This window comes from Vulpes vulpes, chromosome 3, assembly GCF_048418805.1.
Source record: "Vulpes vulpes isolate BD-2025 chromosome 3, VulVul3, whole genome shotgun sequence".
NCBI lineage: Eukaryota > Metazoa > Chordata > Mammalia > Carnivora > Canidae > Vulpes > Vulpes vulpes.
The window spans coordinates 94,089,461-94,113,848 of NC_132782.1; the positions used below are offsets into that span (position 1 = coordinate 94,089,461).

General features: G+C 45.8%; 1 protein-coding gene across 1 annotated transcript in view; it reads left to right on the forward strand.

Annotated features, from left to right (window-relative positions):
* Positions 1 to 24,388, forward strand: part of NSMCE1 (NSE1 homolog, SMC5-SMC6 complex component) — a 31,983-nt gene that overhangs the window by 2,286 nt on the left and 5,309 nt on the right. The window contains exons 2-4 of the mRNA XM_026011053.2: positions 4,300 to 4,446; positions 22,971 to 23,092; positions 23,986 to 24,063. Coding sequence (XP_025866838.1) covers positions 4,300 to 4,446; positions 22,971 to 23,092; positions 23,986 to 24,063 — 347 coding nt within the window. The remainder of the gene's footprint in view (positions 1 to 4,299; positions 4,447 to 22,970; positions 23,093 to 23,985; positions 24,064 to 24,388) is intronic.

Sequence of the window (24,388 nt, forward strand, 5' to 3'; positions counted from 1 at the left end):
TGGGCATACCCAAATTCGCCAGTAAAATCAAATTGTCTGACACGGTTTATAAGAGTTCACACTCCACCAGCAGTGGATGAGTTTTAGCCGAGGCCATTCTTCAGAATCTTTGCCTTATCTGGTGATGAGTAAGAGATTTGTCACTGTAGTTTGGATACTCGTTAGCCTGATGACCTCAGGACTGTGTATCTTTTAATATATTTATTAATCATTTGTATATCTTCTTTGGAAATTTCAGTTGCTTATTTTTCTTTTGCAGTTGTCTTCCTCTAACTGATTTGTAGGAATTCATTACATATTCTGAGTATGAATCTTTCATGGGTTCAGCATGTTTCAGATGCTTCCCAGTTTGTAGCTTGTCTTCTCTCTCTCTCCTTCCCCCCGCTCAAGTATTTTCAGTGAACAGAGGTTCTTAATTTTAACAAAGTTGAATTTACCTGTATATTCCTTTATGATTTGTACTTTTTGCATTATTATTATTATTATTATATCTTTTAAAGAAACACCTGCCTTTGGCTTATAAAAGCTATCTGCCTGTATTGTTGTCCAAAAGTTTTGTAGCATTTCCTTTCATATAACCTTAATCTTCAAAAATATTTTATGCATAATGAGGTGAAGGTTCAATTCTCCAGTTTTTTCACATAAGGGTAATCTATTGTTCTGGCACCTTTTTTTTTTTTTTTTTTCTGGCACCTTTTCTAAAAAGCTGTTTTGATCTGGAGTTCCATTTCTCCAGCGTGTCAAGTATCCATATCCACATGTGTTTCTTATCTGGGTTCTCTGTTCTGTCCCACTGGTCTTACTTGGTCCATGTTTATACCATTATCGTCTATTATTCATTACTCTAGCTTTAAAATAAGTCATTACCTGGTAGGACAAGTCTTTCTGCCTTTATCTTCTCCCAGAATGGCTTTGCTGTTTGGCCTTTGTGTGTTCCATGTAAATTTTGGGATCATTTTGTCAAATATCGCACACACACACAGAGCCTGTTGGATTTTTTTTTTTTTTTAAGATTTTATTTATTTATTCACAAGAGACAGAGAGAAAGAGAGGCAGAGAGAGAAGCAGGCTCCATGCAGGGACCCCGATGTGGGACTTGATCTCGGGACTCCAGGATCATGCCCTGGGCCAAAGGAAGGCTCCAAACCGCTGAGCCACCCAGGGATCCCTGAGCCTGTTGGATTTTGATTGGAATTGCATGAGTTCAGTTGCATTGGATCAGTTTGGATTTGAAAGTGATTGCTTTCAATATTCCATTTTTTAAAAAAGATTTTATTTATTCATGAGAAACACACGCAGAGAGAGAGAGAGAGGCAGAGACACAGGCAGAGGGAGAAGCAGGCTCCATGCAGGGAGCCCGACATGGGACTCGATCCCGGGTCTCCAGGATCACACCCTGGGTGGAAAGGCGGTGCTAAACCGCTGAGCCACCGGGGCTGCCCCTCAATATTCCATTTTTAAGTATTATGTTTGCTGTAGGTTTTCATAGATATCATTTAGTAGATAAAGGAAATTTCCTTCAATTCTAAGTTTGTTAAGAGTTTTTAGTATATGCGACTGTCAAATTTAACAATCATAGTTTCTGAATCTATTAAGATGACTGTAGACTTTCTCCCATATTTTGTTAATGTGGTGACTCACACTGATTGATTTTTTCCCCCCAGCTTTATTGAGATATTATTGACAGGTGACATTCTATTGATTTTCAGTTGTTAAACTATTGAGGGGATAAACCCAACTTGGTTATCATATACTAGCGTTTCTATTTTGCTAGATGCAATCAATGTTTTGCTTCGGACCATTGAAGTTGCATACCTGAAAGATACAGGCCTTTTCATTTCCTTTCTTTTAAAGCTTCTGTTAGGTTTTAATGCCCAACTTATGTCAGCCTTATCAAATTATTTGAAGAGGGTTTGCTCTTTTGCAGCCCTGGGATAGTTCTGTGAAATTTGAAATCACTTGCTTCCAGAAGGCTTGGTAGGGCTTCTTGATAAATCCATCTGGATCTGAAGTTATCTTTGTGGGAAGTTGGACTTCCTACAGAAGGTTTTCAGTGGTTATAAAACTTGTTGATTTCCACATAATTCTGTAGTTGGTTTTGAATGGATTTCCTATAACTTTGCGTATATTTACAACTTCAGATTATTGTTTTTATGCCTTTTTTAATGTTTGTGTCCTCAATTAGTTCTCCTTTTTCATTCCAAACCGTGTTTATTTGTCAGTCTTCTCTCTCAGAAAATCTTGTCAGAGTTTGGTGGCTTTTATTATGTTCTTTTTCAAAGAATACTTTTGGTTTGGGATGCCTGGGTGGCTCAGTGGTTGGGCATCTGCCTTCGGCTCAGGGTGTGATCGCAGGGTACTAGGATCGAGTCCTGCATCGGGCTCCCTGCATGGAGCCTGCTTCAGCCTCTGCCCGTGTCTCTGCCTCTCTGTCTCCATGTCTCTCATGGATGGATAAATAGAACTTTAAAAAAAAAATACTTTGGGTTTTGTTGATCTCAGGTGTACATTAATTTTATTATTTTCTGCTCTTATTGTTCACTTTCTTTAACTTTTTTTGGATTTAATTTTGCTGCCTCTAGTGATAGAAATAAGTTTGGCAGGACATGGTGACCAGATGGGTCTGAGGGTGAGAGGAAGGAGGATCAGAGTTGGACGCTCACGCCTGTGGCGTTTGTGTAACTGCGTAGACTGCCTTCCCCGTCCCCCCTGTAACAGGAAGATTCGAGACTAGTACTCAGGCAAAGAAAAGGGTTGAGGATGGGGGAAGGCGAAGATGAGTCCAACTTAGGGCCTGTTAAGTCTGAGTTACCGCTGAGCTGTTCTCAAGGGATAGCTAGCAGGCAGTCTGAGAATCTGGCCCTGGTCTGGTGCGTCTTCCTACCCCTGGGGTCCAGTTGATGTGCTGTTTTAGAAGAACAGTAAGCAGCAGCTAGCCTTCTTGTGTCTCTCCTATGTGCCAGGTCCTTGGCAAAGCTTTGGTAGCCACATCTCATTTAAATGGCATCTTCTGCCTTAAACATACATTTCGTTGTCCCCATTTTATGGCTGAAAAGACTGAGGCCTAGGGTGATGAAGCTTGTCGGCTAGAAATGTTTTTACTCTGTATTTGCCTAAGGGAACAGCGACTTTCTTGCCAGATCATGGCATCACCTGAAGTGAATGTTAAAACCTCAGAATTCCTGGCCCCTCTGCCATCACCAGAACCTCCAGGAACGGTGGGCGGTGGGTGGCGGGTGGTGGAGGGAGTGCAGGAAGCTGTATTTTTCCTGCATGGCTTTGATGATCCTTGAGATCAAGCAGGTCTGTCAAACGCTGGTCTCAATACCACCTGCCGATTTCTAAACCCACGCTCTTTGCCTCCGTGTGGTACCACCTCTCCGTGGCGAGAACAGGCTTTTTGATCAGGACTTGTGTAATGCTTTTATCAGCTCTGATCTTTGTGGTTTGTGGAAAGATAATGCTTTAGTAGAGAGCAAGAGATTGAAAAAGCACCCCACAGTGACAGTTGTTTCATTAGTGGTTTGGGAAATGAGAAGGAAACTAGCACTGAATACGCCTTTACTTGAGGCATCCTCTGGGCAGTGAGCGCTGTTCTAAGTTTAGCGTGAGAAAATGGGGCCTCAGCTGCTTTTCTCCAAGGCCATAGATCTGCTTGGTGGCTGAACCAAGGTTCAGACCCAGAACTATCTAGGAGTAAATATAGCTAGCACTCACCTCGTGTTTAGCTTGTTACCAGGCTTTTATTATGTGTTAACTCACTGGGGCACCTGGGTGGCTCAGTGGTTGAGCATCTGCCTTTGGCTCAGGGTGTGATCCTGGAGACCTGGGATCGAGTCCCATATCGGGCTCCCTGCAGGGAGCCTGCTTCTCCCTCTGCCTGTGTCTCTGCCTCTCTCTCCTTCTGTGTCTCTCATGAATAAATAAATAAAATCTGTTATGTGTTAACTCACCGAATAGAGTAATTCTGTGGAGCACGGTTCTGTCGTTAGTCTCATAGATCAGAAACTGAAGCACAGGGAGGACAGGTTCTCCAATTTCACTCATTTAGATGGTAGGGTAGGCTGGGTCCAGGCATGCTGGCTGGCTCTGGGACCCACGTTACTCTTTAGTACCTGCTGGTACTAGTTGGCTTGCCCCTGACTGGTGTCCTTTTCATTTTTGGGCTATTCGGCAGGATGCTCTTGAGTCTAAAAACTATAACAAATGGCTAGCTGTGAATGTAAGTTAGTACAAAATATAGAACCTGGCTTTCGGAGTGCTCAGAGGTGAATGGGTTTTGTTTGCTTCTTTTCTTAGCGCCTTCGCACACGCAGGGTGGTACTAGAAGAACGGGTGTCATGACTGACGTTCACCGCCGATTCCTCCAATTGCTGATGACTCATGGAGTGCTGGAGGAGTGGGACGTTCGGCGCCTGCAGAAGCACTGCTATCGAGTCCATGACCGTGAGTATCATTTCCCTGTTCCCAGGATGCCCTGGAGCTGTGCGATCAGGGACTAAGACACTGGGATAAAACAATCTGGGTGGTCAGGTCTCTCCCATACTCTCACACCAGCCTGTGCTTCTCATCTCGGCTTTGACTTTACTTTTTATTTATTTACTTTTTTTTTTTTAGTAAATCTAATAGTTAGCCCAGTGGGTAGGAATTTGGACTTTGAAGCTGTTTAATTGTGGTTCACACCAAGGCTCCAGCATCTTCTCTAGCCTGAACTTCTTCATCTCTCACATGAGGATAATTAATCATCCTTGACACCATAGAGGGGTTCAGAGGATTAAGAGACAAGATACATACAAAGTGCCTGACCCTGGGGAAGGTGCTCATTTAGCTGTCAGTGGTTAGAGGGCAGCTTAGCACAGGGGGTCAGAGCGTGGCCTTGGACTCAGCCAAACCCAGAGATAATGCCACCTTATCCTGGGCCAGCTGGGAATTTGGAGCATCTTCTCAGTGGGTTGCTGAGATGGGATGTAAGATAATACACACAGAGCACTCAGAGACCAGACCTGGCTGAGTTTTCATTAACTGGAAGTCACAGTAGAAACAATAGGATCATTGCTGGCAGGTCAGTAAAATCAATATTGGTAGCTCGGGTTGAGTGGAGTGTCAGTATGGGAAGATCCTGTTGAATGAAAAAGAAAGTGGACAAATTATACTTATTGTACGATGTCACTGTGTTACGCTTTTTGTAAAACATAACAAATTTTTAAAAGATTTCATTTATTTGAGAGAGAAAAAGAGAGAGTGCGTATGAGCAGGGGCGGGGTAAAGGGAGAGGGAGAAGGAGACTCCCTGCTGAGCAGGGAGCCCAATGCCATGCGGGGCTGGATCCCAGGACCCTGAGATCATGACCCAAGCTGAAGGCAGTAGTTTAACCTACTGAGCCACCCATGTGCCGCAACTTATAAATACTTAACATCTGCATGTAAAAAAAGTAAGAGTGGACCAGAAGGATATGTAACACACTTGTGAGGTGCTTGCCTTTGGGGAGAAATCAAAGGACACTCATCTTTATTCTATTTTGCTCTTTTATTAAAGAAAAGAAGACTTGAAGTAAACATGACATTCATAGTATAGTCTGATGATCATCACTTCTGATTAATGGGAATACAGGTGTTTATATTCTGTGCTTTTGTCTTTCTGAATGTATTTTCTGTTTCCAAAACAAGAGTGGAAAGCACAGAGAGGTGAGCCAGCCAGGAGGTGTGAGGAAAGGTGTGCATGGGGCACTGGGTTTAGGGTTGAAGGCCCATGAGAAGAGGGGCCACATATGGAGAAGTGCCGAATGTGGCATGGGGGAGGCAGAAGCCAGATCTGAGAGAGGTGAAGGGTGGATGGGAGCAGGAAGGGCGAGCTGGTGGGTACAGAGACACATACTCTCCCATGACGTGCAGAAGGAAGACGAGAGCTTACGGGTTAGGGCAGAGGCAGTTTTGGAGAGACTGGCCCCTTGAGGTATGCCACATGAAATTCTGGGAGCTGGCTGGTACACGCTAACAAATGAAATGCCTGCAGGGATCTGACAGTAAGGAAACCTATTGAACTCGGTTTAATCCCATTTATCTAAACCTCGTTGACCTCCACTTGACATACTTTGGGAAACCCCAGATAGGAACATATGATGTGTGGGAACAGATGCGTCTTTGTGGTATGTGAGTCTATAAATCAGGAAGAACCCATAGTATGTGCACCAGAGTAATGGGGTTTCTTATGTACTTAATTCTGAGTACAGTGTGGATGTCTGAAAGGACTTGAGACGGGAAAGGGACATAATTAGTGTTGTGCTGGAAAACTATTCTTCTGGTAAAAACACGTCTGTCCTACTTGCCTGTGTTGGGGTGGATAGAGGTCTTTGGTGAGGGCCTCTATTAGGGGAAGGGAATGTCACACCTGCCAAGCCAGCCTCTCTCACTCCTTAAAAAAGCACAACAGGATTTCCACCCTCCCCCTCAGAATGCTCTGGTGAAGGGCATAAGAATGTTTTTCTTAGTCTTTTATCCCTTCCTCCTCCCCTTCAGTTTCTCTTGTAAGTCCTAAATGTGGGCTTTAATGCTAATGGGGAAGTTTCATAGCTCACTGCAGGGAGCCACATGGTGCCTTAGTACTAAGAATGAAAGTGTTTTTGCCTTTGTTTGACCTTTAAAGTTGTTATGACCTAATTTAGGAAAGTCCTGTAGAATATATCTAGGAATTAATTTATTATTCACACTTTAGGTGCCGTATCTGTGCATAAAGATATCAAGATATGCTTATGGCTGGGCTAAATGGGATAGAGCTGTAGTTTGCTTTTCCCTACACCCTTCATAAAAAAAAAAAAAAAGCTTTCTCTCAAGCATTAATGTTATTTCAGAGATTTTAAAATGAGAGATGATGGAAAGAAATGATCTCAAATTAAATAAATATAAACATCATTAATCTGTCTTTTGAAAAGATGCCCTGGAAAGTCCCCTTTTACCAGCTGGAAAAATATTCAGCTTCTAAGATAATTATGAAACAGAGGAGTAATTGAATCTGTGAGTTATTCTGATTGTAGTTTCCCATGGTCTTTTGTCCAACTTATCAAACATGCTTCCTATTCTGGGCTCTGGTTCCAGGTCTTACCATCATTAAACTAGAAGCAAATTCCCCAGTTATCTGTGTTAGGGAGAGTTTATATTTTGTTGTGGTGGGCTGGTGTAAAGCCTTGGGTCTGGGCTTTCTAAGTGGCATGGAGGGCCTATGTGCCCTCTGAGGGCACCTGGGGTTGTGAGCTGGATCTTGTGTACATGTGTGTGATCATCTAGCACCTCTTGCTGTGGCATCATGGAGGCCAGGTCCCTGTGCTAGGGACTGGTGACACAGAGACAAAGCTCTTGCTTCACCTTGAGTTTCATGAATCATGCAGATGCAGAATCATATGATTCTAGTATAAGCCTCCTTTAATGGAACTAGGCACAGGAAGCCTAGGGAGTGGTGGTTAAGAAGACCTGTGTTTGAGGATTTCTACTTTTGACCAAGATAGAGCAACAGGGAGCAGTTTACCTTCCTGTATGAAACAATTAAAAATAAATGAAACAAGGGACATTAGTCAGTGAAGGACAGTGAATCCTTGAGAGATAGGGAGTGAAAGTTTTTTTTTCCTTTCCTGACACCAAATATGTGTTGTCTTTTCCAGTACTTCCTCCCCAGTTCTCTGGATGCTCACTGGATGTCCAGTGGTTCAGCTCAGTTCTGACACTGTTTACCTGGAGTGAGGGTCAGATCTCATGGTTAAAGGGGTTCAGCCCTACCAGGCTGCCCCACTTCAGATGCCAGTCTCAAGTCTAGGCCTCAGTACTTCTGACCAACCAGCTATAAGGTCAAGTCCTATGGTCCACCCCTCAAGTTCAGTAATTTGGTAGAATGGCTCACAGAACCCAGGAAAACACTTATGTTTGCTGGCCTAATATAAAGGATAGAGCTCAGGAACAGCCAAATGAGAAGAATGCATAGGGCAGGGCATAGGGGGCAGGGGTGGCATGCAACTCCCACACCCTTTCTAGATGCTCCACTTTCCCAGTACTTTGATGTGTTCATCTCAGTGGATCTCCAAAAGCCATCATTTGGAGGTTTTTATGGAGCTATCATTACTTGTGTGATTTGACTGAATCATGGGCCATTGGTGATTAACACCGTATGTAGTCCCTCTGCTCTTCCCAGAGTTGGGGATGGGGCTGACAGTTCCAAGCTTCTAATCAAAGCTCATTTTTTCTGGCAACCGACTCCCATCCTGAAGTTCTTTAGGGACCTGCCAAGAGTTGCCTCATTAGAACAAAACACTTCTGTCACCCTTGTCACTCAGGAAATTCCAAGGGTTTTAGGAGTTCTGTGCCAGGAACCAGGAATGACAACCAAGTATTCCCTCTTTTTTTCCCCCAAGTATATTTTTTATACCATAGGCAAAAACAAAATGAGCACTACAATTGCCTCAGCTCAGTGCCCTGAGAGTTTTCAGGCCATGGCGTAGGGGAAACCCAGGTTGTACTAAACAGACTGAGCTGAGGGGATGGAGGATGAGAGCTCAAGGAGACCAAAGTGTTTGCAGGTCAGAGTGGGGTGGGGGTAGGGTGGGGGCAGGAAGAGGTGCCCAGAGAGAGCTACCTCCCCCCACTCCCTGGCAGGGATCCATTTAAGAGCAGATACACAGGTTGCTGCCTGAGGCCAGGCAAAGATACATTTGAAAGGATTAAGAGAGAAGCAGTGCCTGATGTTCACGGGACAGGGGGCTGAGAATAGTACGGTTCCAGAAACAGCAGCTTTGCTAGGGAGTTCTACCAAGTATTTAAGGAAAGAATGGTACCCGTTCCACCCACATTCCTCCAGAAGATTGAAGAGAAGGGAGCATTTCCCAACTCATTCTTTGAGGCCTGCATTATCCTGATACCAGAACCAGACAAAGATATTGCAAGGAGAGAAATCTAAAGACCAAGATCCTTTGTGAATAAAGATGCTAAAATTATAAACACAATTTTAGCAAATCTACTCCAGCAATATATAGAAAGGATGGTATAATATGACTAAAGTGGGGTTTGCCCAAGAATGCAGGGTTGGTTTATTATTTGAAAAATCAATACATGTGATTTACACCTTAAAACAAAAAGAAAAACCATATGGTCATCTCAGTAGTGCAGAAAAAGCATTTGATAAAATCTGATATATCTCCTGGCATGACGCAGCAGAAGTTTCATACAGGAAACTAGAGATCCTAAGGATCGGGGGAGAAGCAGATTTATAGGAACTTGGGGCTTAGAGCAGTAGAGAGTACTCAACAACTGTTTGTACAGAATTAAAAAATCTAACATCTATTCTTGATAAAAGCCCTCAGCAAAGTAACAAAAGAAGGGAGATTCTTAACCTGATAGAGAGGGTCTATGGAAAGCCTATAGCTGACATCATACTTCATTGTGAAGACTGAACACTTTACCCTAATATCAAGTGCAAGATAAGAATGTCCATTCTAATCATTTGTGTTCTAGCCAGTGCACTTAGGCAAGAAAAAAATAAAAGGCTTTCAGTTTGGAAAGGAAAAAGTAAAACTGTCTGTTGAAAGACAGGATCATCTATGTAGAAAATCTGATGGATCTTCAAAAAAGCTACTAGAACTAATAAGTGGGTTCAATAAAGTAGCAGGATACAAGGTCAATATCCAGAAATCCAAGTATTTTTGATGCTTACAATGAGTCATCTCATTGAAATTGAAAATTTGAAAAGCACTATTCATAATAGCATAAAAAATATGAAATACTTAGAAATAAATGTGATGGGGCACCTAGGTGGCTCAGTGGTTGAGCCTCTGCCTTTGGCTCAGGTCAAGATCCCAGGGTCTTGGGATTGAGTCCTGCATCAGGCTCCCCACAGGGAGCCTGCTTCTCCTTATGCCTATGTTTCTGTCTCTCATGAACAAATAAATAAAATATTTTTTTTTAAAGAAATGTGATAAAACATTCTAAGCCCTGTACACTGAAATGTACAAAAGATGTTGAGAGAGGTCGAAGAAGACCTAAATAAATGATAACCATGCTCATAGGCTGGAAAACTCAATATTATTAAGATATCTATTCTCAAATTGATCTAAAGATTTAACTGAATCCCAATTAAGTCCCAGTAGGGCTTTTTATAGAAATTGACAAACTGATTCTGAAATTCATGTGGAAAGGTGAAGGACCTAGAAAACCAAAACTACTTTGGAAAAAGACAATCAAACTTGGAGGATTAACACTGAGTAATTAAAGTTAAGAGTAACCTTATCTTAAGACATATTATATAGCTACCCTATCAAGACAGTGTGGTATTGGCATAAAGATAAACTCAGAGATCAGTGGAATAGAACGGAGTCTAGAAATAAACCCAAAATAGTTGGACAGCTAATGTAAAGGCAATTCAATGGAGATAATCTTTTCAAAAAATGTTGCTGGAATAATTGGATACTGCATATTTTATTTTTATTGTGTTGTATTTTTAAAATTTTATTTAATTTTTATTTTTTAATTTTGTTTTTTAAAGATTTTATTTTTGAGCAATCTCTACACCCAACAAAGGGCTTGTACTTACAACCCCAAGATTAAGAGTCATGTGCTCCACTGACCAGGCCCAGCCAGGTACCCTAGATATACCATATTTTAAAAAATGAACCTTGATCCATGCTTTGTACAATTAAAAAAAAATTAACTCAATGAATCATAGATCTCAACATAAAACCTGGAAATATAACAATTTTAGAAGAAAATGTAGGAGAAAATCTTTGTGACTTTAGGTTAGACAAAGATTTCTTGGATATAACACAAAGATGTGATCTGTAAGAGTACAAGTTGATAAATTGGACTTCAGAATGAAAAACTTCTCTTTAAAATATACTGTTTAGGGGCACCTGGGTGGCTCAGTCGGTTAAATGTCTACCTTTGGCTCAGGTCATGAACCCAGGGTCCTGGGACGAGCTCCTTGCTCAGTGGGGAGTCCACTTCTCCCTCTCTCTGCCTCTTCCCCTGGCTTGTGCTCCCTCTCTCTTTCTCAAATAAGTAAAATCTTAAAAAAAAAAAACAAAAAACTGTTTAGGGGATAAAAAGACAAGCAAAATGCTGGGAGAAAATATTTGCAAATCATATAACCAATAAAGTATTAGTATCCAAAATATGTAGAGAACTCCCCAATTCAACAGTTAGAAAATATACAACTGAAAAAAATGGGCAAAAGACTTGAACAGATAGACACTTCATCAAAGAAGTTAGATTGATTGCAAAGTACGTGAAAAGTGCCCAGCTTCATTAAGGAAATGGCAAACTAAAACCACAGTGAGGTACACTACATGCCCACCAGAATGGCTAAAATTGAAAAGATTGCATACCAAGTATTGACGAGAAAGTAGTGGAACTGGAACTCTATCTGTTTGAATCTAAAATGGTATAGTCATTTTGAAAAAACATGAACACTTTCATGACACAGCTATTTCTGTTTCAAATAGTTGTTTTTAGACTCAAGAGAAATGAAGATCTATGTCCACACAAAGGCTAGTACATAAATGATCAGAGTAGGTTTGCCTATATGGCCACAAACTGGAAACACCTAGCTGTCCATCAACAGGCAAACCGATAAACACGCCGTGATATGATCCTTCTGATGGAATACTACTTAGCAGTAAAAAAGAATGAGCTGGTGCTACAGGCTCTTACACGAATGAATCTCAAAGTGATTATATGCTGAATGGAAGAAGCGAGGCAAAGGAGTTTATGTCCTCTAAGAATCTGCTAACATACACTCCTAGACAGCATGCACTTGGGTGGAGTGACGAAAAGGATGGCATAGGGGAGGGTTGAGCAGACGCTAAACCACTGAGCTACCTAGGTGCCCCTCAGTGCTGCTCTTAAAAACAAAAAAAATCTGAATTTAAAGCTACTTTGCTGCTTGGTAGCTCCATTGCCTTGGTCAAATTGCTAAACCTCAGAGCTTCCATTTTCCTAGCTATGAGGTGGGGCTGGAGATATCTGGCACCCTGGGTTATTTGTGAATATTACATATGTAATGTGTAACATGTGCTTAAGGCCTCTAAGTGCCCAAGATGGCAAAACGTAGGGGATAATCAGGTTCACGCAATAGAGCTCATATTCTGGGTGTGGTGAGGGGCCTTGCATCATCTGTGTGGGTTTCTAAGAAAATAGATATAGCATCCAGGAAATAGATCCTTTCTGTCCTGTATCCAGGGTTTACCTGGAGGAATGCCTTCCTTGAAGTCCAACTCACAAAAGAGTTGGGAAGTAGTTATGTAGTAATCAGGTAGTTATGGACAGTTTCTTTGGTTCAGTTTCCTAGAAAACAGAATGAATTGGAAACTTGAATTCTGAAGCCTTCACAAGTGGCCCAAGGCCCTTGAAGAGGAGGTGTGTAAGCCTGATGATTTTGTCATGGGATGGTGTTGGCCAAGAGCCTGACTCTTGGTTGGCACATCTGTTTCATTTCTTATGTGGCGTTACTGAACAGAGGCAGAGGGTCACCATATGGCAACAATTCGAGTTCCTGGCCTCATTAAAATGTTTTGGGTCTGATCTTCTGTCTTTTGGTTGAAACTCATAGGAAAGCTATAAGAATAGTACAAGGAACTATTTCTCCCCAGATCATTTGAGAGCTACCTATTGGAAGTTCTGTCACCCCTAAATTCTTTAGGGAACATGCCCTTCTAGCAAAGACATTCTCCTAAATCATCATGAGATAACCATTCAGATCAGGACATTAATGTTTATGTCTCCTTGTCCACTCATCCACAGAGCCCACTGGAGTTCCATTTGTCCCAGTATTGTCTCCTGTAGCAAAGGATCCATCGCTGGGGCATGTGTTGCATTAGTGGTTATGTATATTTCTTTAGGTGCCTTCGACTGGGAAGTACTCCTCAGCCTTTTCCTTGACTTTTGTGACCTTGACATTTTTGAAGATTATGGGTTGATTATTTAGTAGAACAGAGCTGATAGAAGTTTAATGTGAGCCACATATGTAATTAAAATTTTCTGGTGGCCATGTTAAAAGAGGTAGAAAGAAACAGGTATAATTTATATCCCAAGTAACATCATTTCTCCATGTAATGAATATCAAAAATTATTTTTATTAAAGATTTTATTTATTTATTCATGAGAGACACAGAGAAAGGGAGATAGAGACACAGGCAGAGACAGAAGCAGGCTCCATGCAGGGAGCCCGACATGGGACTTGATCCTGGGACTCCAGGATCATCATGCCCTGGGCTGAAGGCAAGTGCTAAACCGCTGAGCCACCTGGGCTGCCCAATATCAAAAAATATTCTTATCATTATTAATCGATATCAAAAATTATTAATGAGATACTTTCCGTCTTCTAATAGCACATCTTTGAAATGCAGGCTGTATTTTACACTTGGGATGTATCTAAATTTGGACCCGCCACATTGCATGTGCCAGGTTGCCATGGGCCTGGTGGCTGCTGTTTTGGACAGCATGGCTGTAGGCTGTCCTTCAGTTCAGGTTTGTTTGCTGTTCCTTCTGAAAAGCATATGGTTATGCTTTTCATTTTTGCAGAAGTAATACAAGAAGTGGTGTTCTCTGCATCCTAGCTGGTGGTATACGATTTTGGTTTAACATGGTGTCTGCCAGGTGTCTGTGCTGTAAAGTTGCTCTTTCCTGTGTGATTAAGAAGTATTTTGCAGGGAGGTTCTCTGAGACAAAGTCATCCCATTTATACGCACTAGACTTAGCATCCAGTGGGGTTTCTTCCCTAAGATCATGTATTTTTTTCATGGTTGCCGGCTTGCTGTGTGGTCCTTTTCTATATTCCCAGCACTCACATTTCGTAATTAATGATGTTTATTATTATGTGTTAATTTTAGTGGGTTTTAAAATTATCTATGGCCCTAAGGACAAATTAGGTAAAATATCTCAAATTTTAGCTAAAAACAAATGAAGAGTTGGCTTGATTTCCGTAAGCAGAGTAAATAATACGGTGTTCAAGCAAAAAACCAGTTAACCGAAATGCACGTTCCAAAAATAGATTCGTGAGCACAGTGTGAGAGGAACGTTGGGGTTTGACAGGTATTTTCCATTTCTGTCAAACCTTTTACCTAGCTTCACCATGGCTCTGTTTTTCTCATGCTGAGTTACAGGGGAGGTCTGCCCCCGTCAGGACCCCTGCACCTCATTAGGCGCGTTGGTAGTGAGTCACAGTGATATAGTTGACGTTTTTGTGTTCCCTCCAGCATGTGGTCATATTTGTAAGTGTCTGCTCTTTTAAGGGAGGACTCTGTGGTCATTAGAAGCCAGCTCCCAATAAACTTGCCCCCTGTTTTTAATGATTTCATTGTGCCTGTTTCCCCTTTGGCTGTGAGAAACAGTTAATAAGCTTGCCACCATGCCAGGCTGCCTGCCCTCCCAGTTAATCAAGGGGGATTAGTGATATGATCATAACTGAAAATTGGCAGAAAATTAGCTTGAAAAGTAATGTCTACAATGTAACTTGATGAATTCTACAACAGGTGTCTGTTGCCTGCTTTGACAGGACTGTCTGGGTTCAGCAAGCTCCTTAACCACGAAGAAGTGAACGTTGCTTTCACGTCCCTGGCTCCTGAAGGCCTCTGGGTCCATATCCCCGCCCGCTCTTGACCGTGTGCAGTGCAGCCCTCAGGGTGGGACGACCCCACAGTGGCCCACACAGATGTCCTAAGCCAGGACTTCTGTGTGCTCCACGCCCTTCTAAGTGTGCACATCATTGGTTTTGGATTGCATTTTGTCCTGGATCTCAAACACAAGGGAGGTTACGTGTGGCCACTGGAGGGCCAGGGATAAATTCTTCAACAGGATTGTCACAGAGGCCTCTGGCAAGAGCAGGGAAACTTTTTTTTTTTTTTTCTTTTTCTTTTTTTCTTTTTTCCAGATAGAGGTTCCAGTCAGAGACTTGGGGGAAGTTCTTTTAGTTTCTGAGTCTCAGCTTTCTGTTCTAGAAAGGAAATCTTACCTACTTCATGGAAAAGTCGTGAGGGTTAACCAGGGAAACTTGTATTAGGTGCCTGGTGCAGGGTGCTTCTTGGTGCGTGTTCAGTACATGCTACCTGCTGCCCCTTCCTTCCTCTGTCAGATGACTCTTGCCCTGTCATCTGACCCCGCATCCTGGGGATAGGGCGTGAGGGTAGTGACTATCAGAGGATTCATAGTGCTGATAAAGAGCATGATATAGACCATAGGGCTGAATTTCTGGCGTGGTCTCTATTTCCTAATGGAAGGAAGTCACAAGTTCCTTGTGGCGTTCCTTGTGGGCAGGCAGGAGGCCCACGTGGTGCGGTGTAGAGGAGGGGGCGCGCACATTGGGATCATGAAGGAGTGTAGCTGAGTGTGGCTAAGGGTGATGGAGCCCCCATTGGGGGTGTGGAGAAGCGGTGCCAGGACCTGGCCCTGTTCTGGCTGTGTATGGGGGCCTGGGGTAGAGGGCTGCAGTAGGTCTCCCAGGAGACTGTGGGAAGCTGGTCCACATTCCAGGGATGAGGTGAGGGCTGTGGAGAAGTGGACAAAGTGTCTAGAGTCTCCCCTCACAGCACCATAGGCCTGTGCACACCATTCAGCCAACTTGCTAATGCCTGCCAGGAACGGGGCACTGAGCTAAGTCTTGCATGTGGACCTCAACAGAGACCACCCAGATGGGAGTAGGCAGGGGCTGTTTATTCAGAGCTCGCTGTGGCGAGGGAGGCGGCCCCCTCACTTGTGTTTTGGCAGAGACTCAATGGCAGGCCGAGGAGCGAGAGAGAATGGAAGGCATCAGGTGTGCCCTGACTGCAGGCCGGTTAACTAGAAGCAGGACATCCCTTGGTCAGTTGAGGGGAGCGTATTTGGCTTCCTCTGGTTGGTCCTAAGTTGGAAGCAGGAACAGAAAAACGAGGGAAGCTGTCAGTTACAGATCAAGTCCTGGTCATCTTGAGCCAGTTATTTCGGAGGTTTTTGGCTGCCTTCCTGGCCTGGATGCTAGAGGTAGGGGGCTGACTTCCTACAAGTCTGGCTTCTAGGGGTAGGCTGGCTCCCTGGGCTGGTTAGCGTGGAGAAGGGGCTGCTTCTCTGTGCTGGCAGCTGCAGATTGTGGGTCATAGTCCTGTTCTTACATGTGGTCTGTTCCTGGTGTGTAGACCTCTTTTTCTTGCAGTTTGCTTTATCATGCTTTCTAGATGTTGCATTTTTTTTTTTTTAAACAAATCAAAGGTTTGTGACAACCTTGCATCAGGCAAGTCTGTTGGTGTCTTTGCCAATGGCATACTTTGTGTTTCTGTGTCCCATTTTGGTAATTCTTGGCAATATTTCAAACTTTTGTATTATTGTATGTTATGGTGATGTGTGATCAGTGATTACAACTTGCTGAAAGCTCAGATGTTGGTTAGCATTTTTAGCAATAATGTATTTTTAAGTGAAGGTTTGTGCATGGTGTTTTCAGACATAGTGCCATTGTATATTTATTAGTTAACCGTGTAGTTCAAGTGTAACTTTTATATGCACTAGGAAGCAAAAAAAAAAAAAAATTATTTGACTTGCCTTATTGCAGTGATACTTGATTGTGGTGGTTTGGAACAAAGCCCATGCTATCTCTGAGGTATGTCTGTAGCCAGTCTCTCAGAAGAGTGAGTGTGACACAGTCTGTTCTGAGTTATTCACAGCCCAACCCGCAGTCTCTTATCTGGCAGGTCAGGGAACAGAGTGGCCCCATTAATCATCTTGTCTCTGTATGGCAGGGTCCCAGCCCACATCAGAATTTGCAGACTGGGCCTGTCAATGGTTTCTAGCTGATGGGCACAGTTTGTTTGCCCTACAATGTTTTAAAAATTAATTACCATATTAAAAACAAAAACCAACCAGGAGATTTCTCATTAAAATCCAAAGATTGAGTATGTGGTTGAAGCAGAGTAGTCCTGCTGCTCTCGATGGGGCAGGTGTTCTCCATTTCACCCCCTGCATCTGCTCTTGTCCCCCTGCCTCACCCACCTTGCCTGGCCTCTATGGGCATCTGATTCTGTCAGGAGCAACAGGCTTTGTTCAGATGAAACCAGGGGAAGAGGAAGCTCACACACCAGGGATAAAAGAGCTACTGGGGTTTTAGCATGTGGGTGGCCAGTTCTCTGCAGAGCCCCTTCATCTGCTCCCTGAACTTTCCAGGGGTGGGGGAGGCAAGGTGGGGGCTGCTTCTCATCTCAATGGTAGGTGGCCCACCTGTTTTCAAAGGCTGAGATGAAGTGAAATGCACATTAATAGTATCAACAGTCAAGTTCTGCTGAAAGTGGCTTCATCTTCTGTGATGACTCACATTGTAATTCAGGATGCCCCAGCACCTTCTTGACAAGGAGGCAGCGCTGCTCTGTTGCCCACAGGAGCACTGACCAACAGAGCTCTGGCGAGGGGCCTGGCTGATGGGTGGGTTCCCGGACATACAGAGACAGTAGGCACATGACCCATCACCACCCCAGCAATGGTGTTCTAGGTCTTAGGGTTCTTGGTACCCTGTGGCCAAGATGCAGGGAACTGTGCCAAGTAGTGTAAAATAAGTTTTGTCTGCTGCCATTTGAAGGAAGGTCCAAAGAGCAGGCTTTCTAACTAAAGTTATATTAAAAAAAAAAAAAAGGGCGGGGGGGAGTCTCTGTGTACTTAGAAACAGCTCTCTAAGCAACAGATATAAGAACAGTCTGTTATTAAAAAGCCTGTTTCCCTTGTACGGTCAGAGTTCTGAGCTCGCCTACCTTGTCTAGGAGCACTGTCATTTCTCTTTTCAGATTTAGAAACCTGAGGGTGAAGGCATCAGATTACATCGTTCTTGAGGATTGACTTTTTTTTTTTTTACCCTTAACTGGGGAAAGTCAGACAGAAAAATAGAATAATGCAGTGAAGCCCATTGCCCAGTAAAAAATGGCAGCTCCTCACTAATCTTATTTGACCTACACATCTCCCACATACCTGACCCATATTATTGTGAAGTAATTCTCAGATATTGTTGCACATCTAAGCAAAACTTTGTTTTAATGAATGCTCGAGTCCTTTTTGTCACTGTACCAAACACTGAAGGCCAGACATCGGATTTCCAGTCTGCTGTTTGTCATTCACTGGCCCTGGGATCTTGGGTAAGCCTTTAAGCTCTCTGACCCTTCGGGTCCTCTGTGGAAACCCCTGGACCATGCTGTATCCTAGCTCGGCTCAGTGGTTGTTGACGAGGCCCTGCTGAGACCACAAGGGAGTAGGAGCAGGGTACATGGTGAACAATTGATGCATAGACACAGAGAATTACTTATCGAATGTATTTGCCACATGAAAGACTGCTCCTCCCCTCCCTGCTCTTCTGGCGGCATTCACTAGCCAGACTTTGGAAATGGCATTGTTGTCAGTTCCCATCTTTCTCCCATATAGCTGAGTGTCCAGAGAGGCCTTTTCCCAGGCAGTTGATGTGAAAGTCACAAGCTGAGATGTGTGACCCCTTAAATGCCTCTCTGTGTCCCCGCCTGCCAGCCTTTCCCAGCCCAGGGGGCATGTTCTCGGCCCAGTGTGCCCCAGCACCCGTGTGTGGTCCAGCACTGGCTCTGCTCTGTCCTTAGCGCTGAGCTCAGATGGACCACCCAGCCGGCCCCAGCAGAGGAGAGGGCGACTTGGCCCACAAGTGGTTTGGTCCCTTGGGGTCTTATTTTTTGCTGTTATTTCCTCTGCCCAAAAATAGCATTTTCTATCTATAGTACCTAGTTTGGAACAAAACTGTTGCTCAGAAGTTAGGGCAGCAGACTTCCTGAGTGCCTGCCGCCCAAGTGTGCAGTGAGCCCTAGGTTCTAGTAGCCTGATGGGAAGCAGGAACCCTGATGAGTGAGAAGAGGTTTGTTGGTTAAGCTAAAATCTAATTTTACAAGAAAAGGAAATCATATATATATATATATATAGAAGTGGCCAGAAAAAGCAGTCTCTCAAATTGAAGCAGCCCCGCTCATCAGAGGAATGGTGTTCCCTTTTGTTTGGTGCCACCCCAGCCTATGCACTGCCCCGAGTCCCCCCTTTTTAATTGTCCCGTTGGAAGGCATTTCCCAATAAAGAAAGAGCTATCCTGTCCTCCCCAGGACCTTGGTGTTTCAGCCCCGCACATGGCAGGGTGTGTTCACAGGGAATACTCGCTCTGCTCTGTGGAGGCTCTGTGGCTTTGTGTGCCAGAGCTTGGGATGTGGTGTCACGCAGGCCTGGGCACCCCTGCTAAACTATGGGAACACTGGGTAAGTTCTTGGACCTCCCCAAGCTTCTTGTGTATAAAGATGATATTCATGATTTGTGTTCTAGAGCTCCTGTAGTGATGAAGTGAAGCAAGCTAGTGAGCAGTGCTCAGCATACACTCAAGCGAATGATAGCCACACATTTGTAGGCTCCCTGTTTCTAGCTCAACCAGAGCAACTTTTCCACAACCCACAAGGAAGGCCGAGGGACACCCTGCTCCCAAGTAGAAAGGATCCAGGAGGCACCTAAAATCCATAGGCCTTGGCTTGGTTTGGACATGGTACCCCATGCCCTGGTTTGGGTGGTACCCTGCTCTCAGAAGAGACAGTGGTGGTGGGACCAGGACCATGCTCGTCACTTCTTAGAACTGGTCATCCCATGGTGCTGACTGCAGGTCCATGGTATTGAAAGACCCAGCCTCTGATCCAGCTCAACTGCAAAAAAAAAACGGTTACTTTGATACGTAGCTGAGGCCTGTCTTTTTTTCTCACTGGGTTTGGGATTCTGAAGGGAAGAGTGATGTTATTAATTAATTCTCTTAAGTCATCAAAATGGTGGGACTAAGACTGGACATAATTGCCTCAGAAGTGTGTGTGTCTGTCCTTTATCTCATGCACTTTGACATGACCATAAATTCACAGGAGGTTGGGGCCAATAGGATCCATGGACACTCCTTTAGCCTGGGCTGTTTGTACAGATCTGCAGACTATAGCTGCTCCATGAGGGCTTCAGGAACAGGGCAGGGAGAGGGGGCACAGCAGTGAAAATAGTGCATCAGAGGATGGGAGGTCGGGAAGCACGCTGGTCTGGTGTACCCGTGACACTTGATGGGCCTATCAGGGATCTTGGTAGCAAGCAGGTGGCCCCAGTTCTGGCTGACTTATTTAAAAGAACCACGTGGGAAGGATGTTGGGACAGGGATACACAGGACTGGTTGGCAGCTAAGGGCCAGCCTGGGGAGTGGGCAGGACCCCAAGGACACCAGGGCACAGGACGACCTTATGGCCAAAGCCATCTTCCCACCTTCCCACCTTCTGGTGGCTGAGCTGGAACCACCTCCAGCCTTCCCTTTGTCCCTTCCTAGATTGAGGGTATCTGTCTGATGGGTCTTGGACCACTCCTGGCTGACCTGAGATCTGGTCCCTTCAGCTTCCTGCCTTCTGGTTCTCTGGATATGGGTTCCTGGAATTATTCTCCTCCCCACATCACACACATAGGGGAAAGACAATAAAAAAAAAAAACCCAAAAAACAAAAACAAAACTGAGATCCTGTTTGAATCTCAGCAAACATTACCAGATGACTCCGGTAGTGGGGTGGCCAGATTTGGTAATCCGAGCAGCCAAGTGATTGGGAAAGGCAATGCTTGACAGCGGTAGGAGGCCAGGCCACGGGAACCTCCCCTCAGCTGGTTTGGTCCAAGAGGCTTGCATGGGAGGGGAGATGTGTCCAGGATGCCAGGGGAGTGGGAGGCTAGGGGGGTCAGAGCAAGGGGTGGCTTTAGAGAGAGGGTCAGAGGGATGTGTTTCAGACACATGAAGTTGAAGGTGAGGCAGTGGGTGGCCTTCAGAGATGAGAGGAAGGGAGAGACTCACCTGGGGTCCCCCAGAGAGGCGGGTGGGACTGGGCTGGCTACACAGCACCATGCTGTTGCCCCCCAAAACTCAAGTCAGGTGGGGGTGTTACTGAACGCAAGAGAAGTTTATTCTTAGGTAGTGATTAAGAAGGAGGTAGTATGGCACAGGGTGTGAGAAACACGCAGGGTGTCAGCAGTTGGCAGCGACGAGGACTTGCCCTTGACATAGGAAACAGTGTGGTCAGAGAGGGTGAGGCCAGAGAACGTGAGCAGGGGAGCAGGTGGCTGGTTTCTGCAAATGAGGACTGCAGTAGGAAGTGGGTTTTTTGTTTTTGTTTTTGTTTTTGATCTTTTTTTTTGGTAAAGTGAAAATATTCATTATTTCTGAAAAATGAGACTGGACAAAACGCCAGAGGGAGTGGGAGAGGGGAAAGTGCCGAGTGGCTATTAGCTCACCTCCATGCAGATGAGGTATCTGGAAAGTCCGATGTATTAGAGTGTTTGTGATCTGCCCACAGGGTACCTTTTTCTGAGCGACACCCAGGAGTGGCCTTTTCAATGGAAAATGTGTATTATCACTTTCAGAGGGAGGTGGGACTTGCCATTGTGTCATGTAACTGGGTGGACGGAGCGGCTCCTGCCCACGAAGAGCCCTGTCTCCCCCCGCCCCCAAGTCAGTGAGCAGTGCCCCCAGCTTCCCAGGGTTGGGGCTTGGTGGCAGGAAGGGCTTCCCGCACGCGGAGAAGTCTCCTGGCCATGCTGCACGAGCCCCAGCCCACATGCTGCGTGCGCACGTCTGTGTGGAAGAGGAACAGCAAAGGCACCGCGTGCTGGGAGCTGCGGAGAACATTTCATGGAAAAAAAGTGCTATTCAAGCTGGCTTCCGTGATGAGTAGTAGGTAGAAACGGGGGTGAGGAGGAGGAAGGAGGCATTTCGGAAAGGAAGAGCCCAAGCGAAGGTTCAGGTGCGGGGGCTGGAGTCCCGCCCGGCCTCTGCCCCCGGCTCTCCACAGCTGTCGGCGCTCTTCGCGCCATGTCCACGCACCGCCTACTCCCTACTACTGATGTTTTATTTAAAGTGTTTTTTTTTTTAAACTTAAACAAGTTTACTTAAAAAGGAAGATTGGATCCCTGCTGTGATTTGCACATTAGTACTGATGTCATGGTCATCAGCTGTTCCGGGCCACCTCGTGTCCTCCCTTGCTTGTGTCAGGATGGTCTCCTTGCATGGTCCACATGGCTGTGGCCATTGGTGCCACCAGTGTAACCGGTTATTGTTTTTAACCTTCAGTCTGTAGGTATACAGGAGCTTCGAAGTGTCATTCTCTGTAGGAAGTCAAACACAGAGTTCGAGTGCCCTGGGCCGACCCCCTCGTCTGTGTTTCCCTCTTGGTAGTGGCCTGAGCCATCAGCTTGCTGATACCTCTGCTGTATGGATTGGCAGCCCCAGGACAGTGATGGGGCCTTCCTTGTGCAGCTCCAGGCAGCCTGGAGGCGGGCTAGCATACAGGTTGGAGCTCAGGTCATGGCTGTGCTGCCAGGCTCCCTGCTGCTCACTGTGCCCCAGGGGTTCATTGCAGGCAAGTCAGCTCCCTGTGCATCCGGGCCTCATCCCCACGCCAGAGGACGCTCGTGCCTGCCTCAGAGGCCTGCTGGCAGGATGGACTAATGCCTGGAAAGTGCTCAGTGCAGGGCCTCCCTGTGGGGGCGGGGGTGCTCAGTGCTCGCTGGTCTCTTACCCAGGTCGTTTAGTCTTCACTGCTGCCCCCTGACCCGCCCACCATCCCTTGCCCCCGGCCCAGCACGAAGGCTGGCATGGGGGTGTTCGGTATGTGTCTGGATGGTGGAGAAAGGGAAGAAGGAACAGAGATGGATCGGGCACGGGTGAGGCTGTGAGGGGGAAGCCTGCAGAGGGGGATAGGAGGTGGCAGAGGACAGCAAGGACAGGAAGAGCTGGGTGGGCTCAGAAACCATTCCCCGGGACGGTTTCAGGACGACTGAACGGAAGGAAGCCAGGAAGGAAGCCACACGATTGGCATTCACCAAGGGGCTGGGCCTCCACCTGCTTCTGGCCTTGGTGTCATAGGCTCAGGTGGATGGAGAGACTCCGAGCACCACACTTCCTTGGTGCCCTCCACCCCCGCCCCGGCTCATTTCTCTCCAGGCACTGCTGCCGTGGAGGAGCTGGAAGACTTTATCAACAACATTAACAGCGTCCTGGAATCCTTGTATATTGAGATCAAGAAAGGAGCCACCGAAGACGACGGGAGACCCGTATACGCGCTGGTGAGTGCCTGCTGGCGCCCTCTTGCGGCGTCTGTGCGGAGCAGAGGCGCCCCTTCCGCAGCTGCCCTGCAGGGGGACACAGACGCAGCCCAGGCCACCAGAGCCACTGTCAGGCGTCCTGTGCCATGATCAGGGCTGGGGGCTGTCACCTCTGTGTGCACGTCACTGCCCCACACCGAGCCCCTGCCCGAGACAGGGCAGCGTGCACTAGGCTTTGTTTGGTCTGTTGACAGTTCAACGCAAGCAGTCACCTCAAAAGTGTGGAATATTAGGATTTAAGGGAGGAGAGTGGTTTCTCATTTTTCATAAGGCATAGAAGCTGTGAGAAGGAAAAAAATGTGGGGCACTAGGGATTGAGAGCCAGTCAGGCCTCCTGTTGTTCCAGTGTCCCTCCTGGCCAGGGAACAAGGGGCGAAACAGGCAGGCGGAGCAGACAGGCCCCCGGCCCGGGCTAGAGCACCACTGTAGGCCCATCTGAGGAGACCAGGCTCCCCCAGCCAGACCCACCCAGGGACAGGCGCTGGCCAGGACTCCCACACCCTTCCCCGGGAAAAGGGTTGTGGAGTCAAGTAGCTATGGGAACACTGGATTAAATGGGTGAATCTTATTTGTTTACTGCTGGCCTTGTCAGTTACTTTTGCATGTGAGGCTCCATGAAGCATGCAGGTAAGTTCCCCAAATGTATCTGGGTTTGGAAGATACTCCGTGTTCTGAAAATCTGAGATTCAGACGTGCTGAGTTAGAGACTTAAGTCTGTAACATGTGACTGTTCACAAATCCAGCCCTGTGGCCAGCAGCACCTGCACACTAGTGCTCAGTGGCTGGTGAGAGGTGCTCTACTAGCTTGACCAGCGAGGGGCCCAGCCTGACTGCCATGCTGACCTCTTTTTTAGGTGAATCTTGCAACAACTTCTGTTTCCAAAATGGCCTCAGATTTTGCAGAGAATGAGCTGGATCTGTTTAGAAAGGCTGTAAGTACAGTAGTTCCTGTTTATGGGCTGGGCTTCTTAGGGGAGATTTGCTGTCTTCCATCATTAGAAATGGAAACCAAGATCTTGGAGAGTCACCACTGCTGCCCTAGATAGCCATCTGCAGGGGGTGGGTCACTGAGCAGCTCACCACGGATGGCAGGAGGGAGCCAGGGCTGCCCAGGAGGAAGAACTTCTCTAGGTTTAAACCCGGATTGGTTGTGCACCATGCCTCTGGTTGTGCAATGCAGGTGAACAAGTGCTCCTCCTGCTGCTCCCAGCAGGGTCCAGACCCCCAGAAGCAGCAGCAGCAGCAGCACCAGGGAAG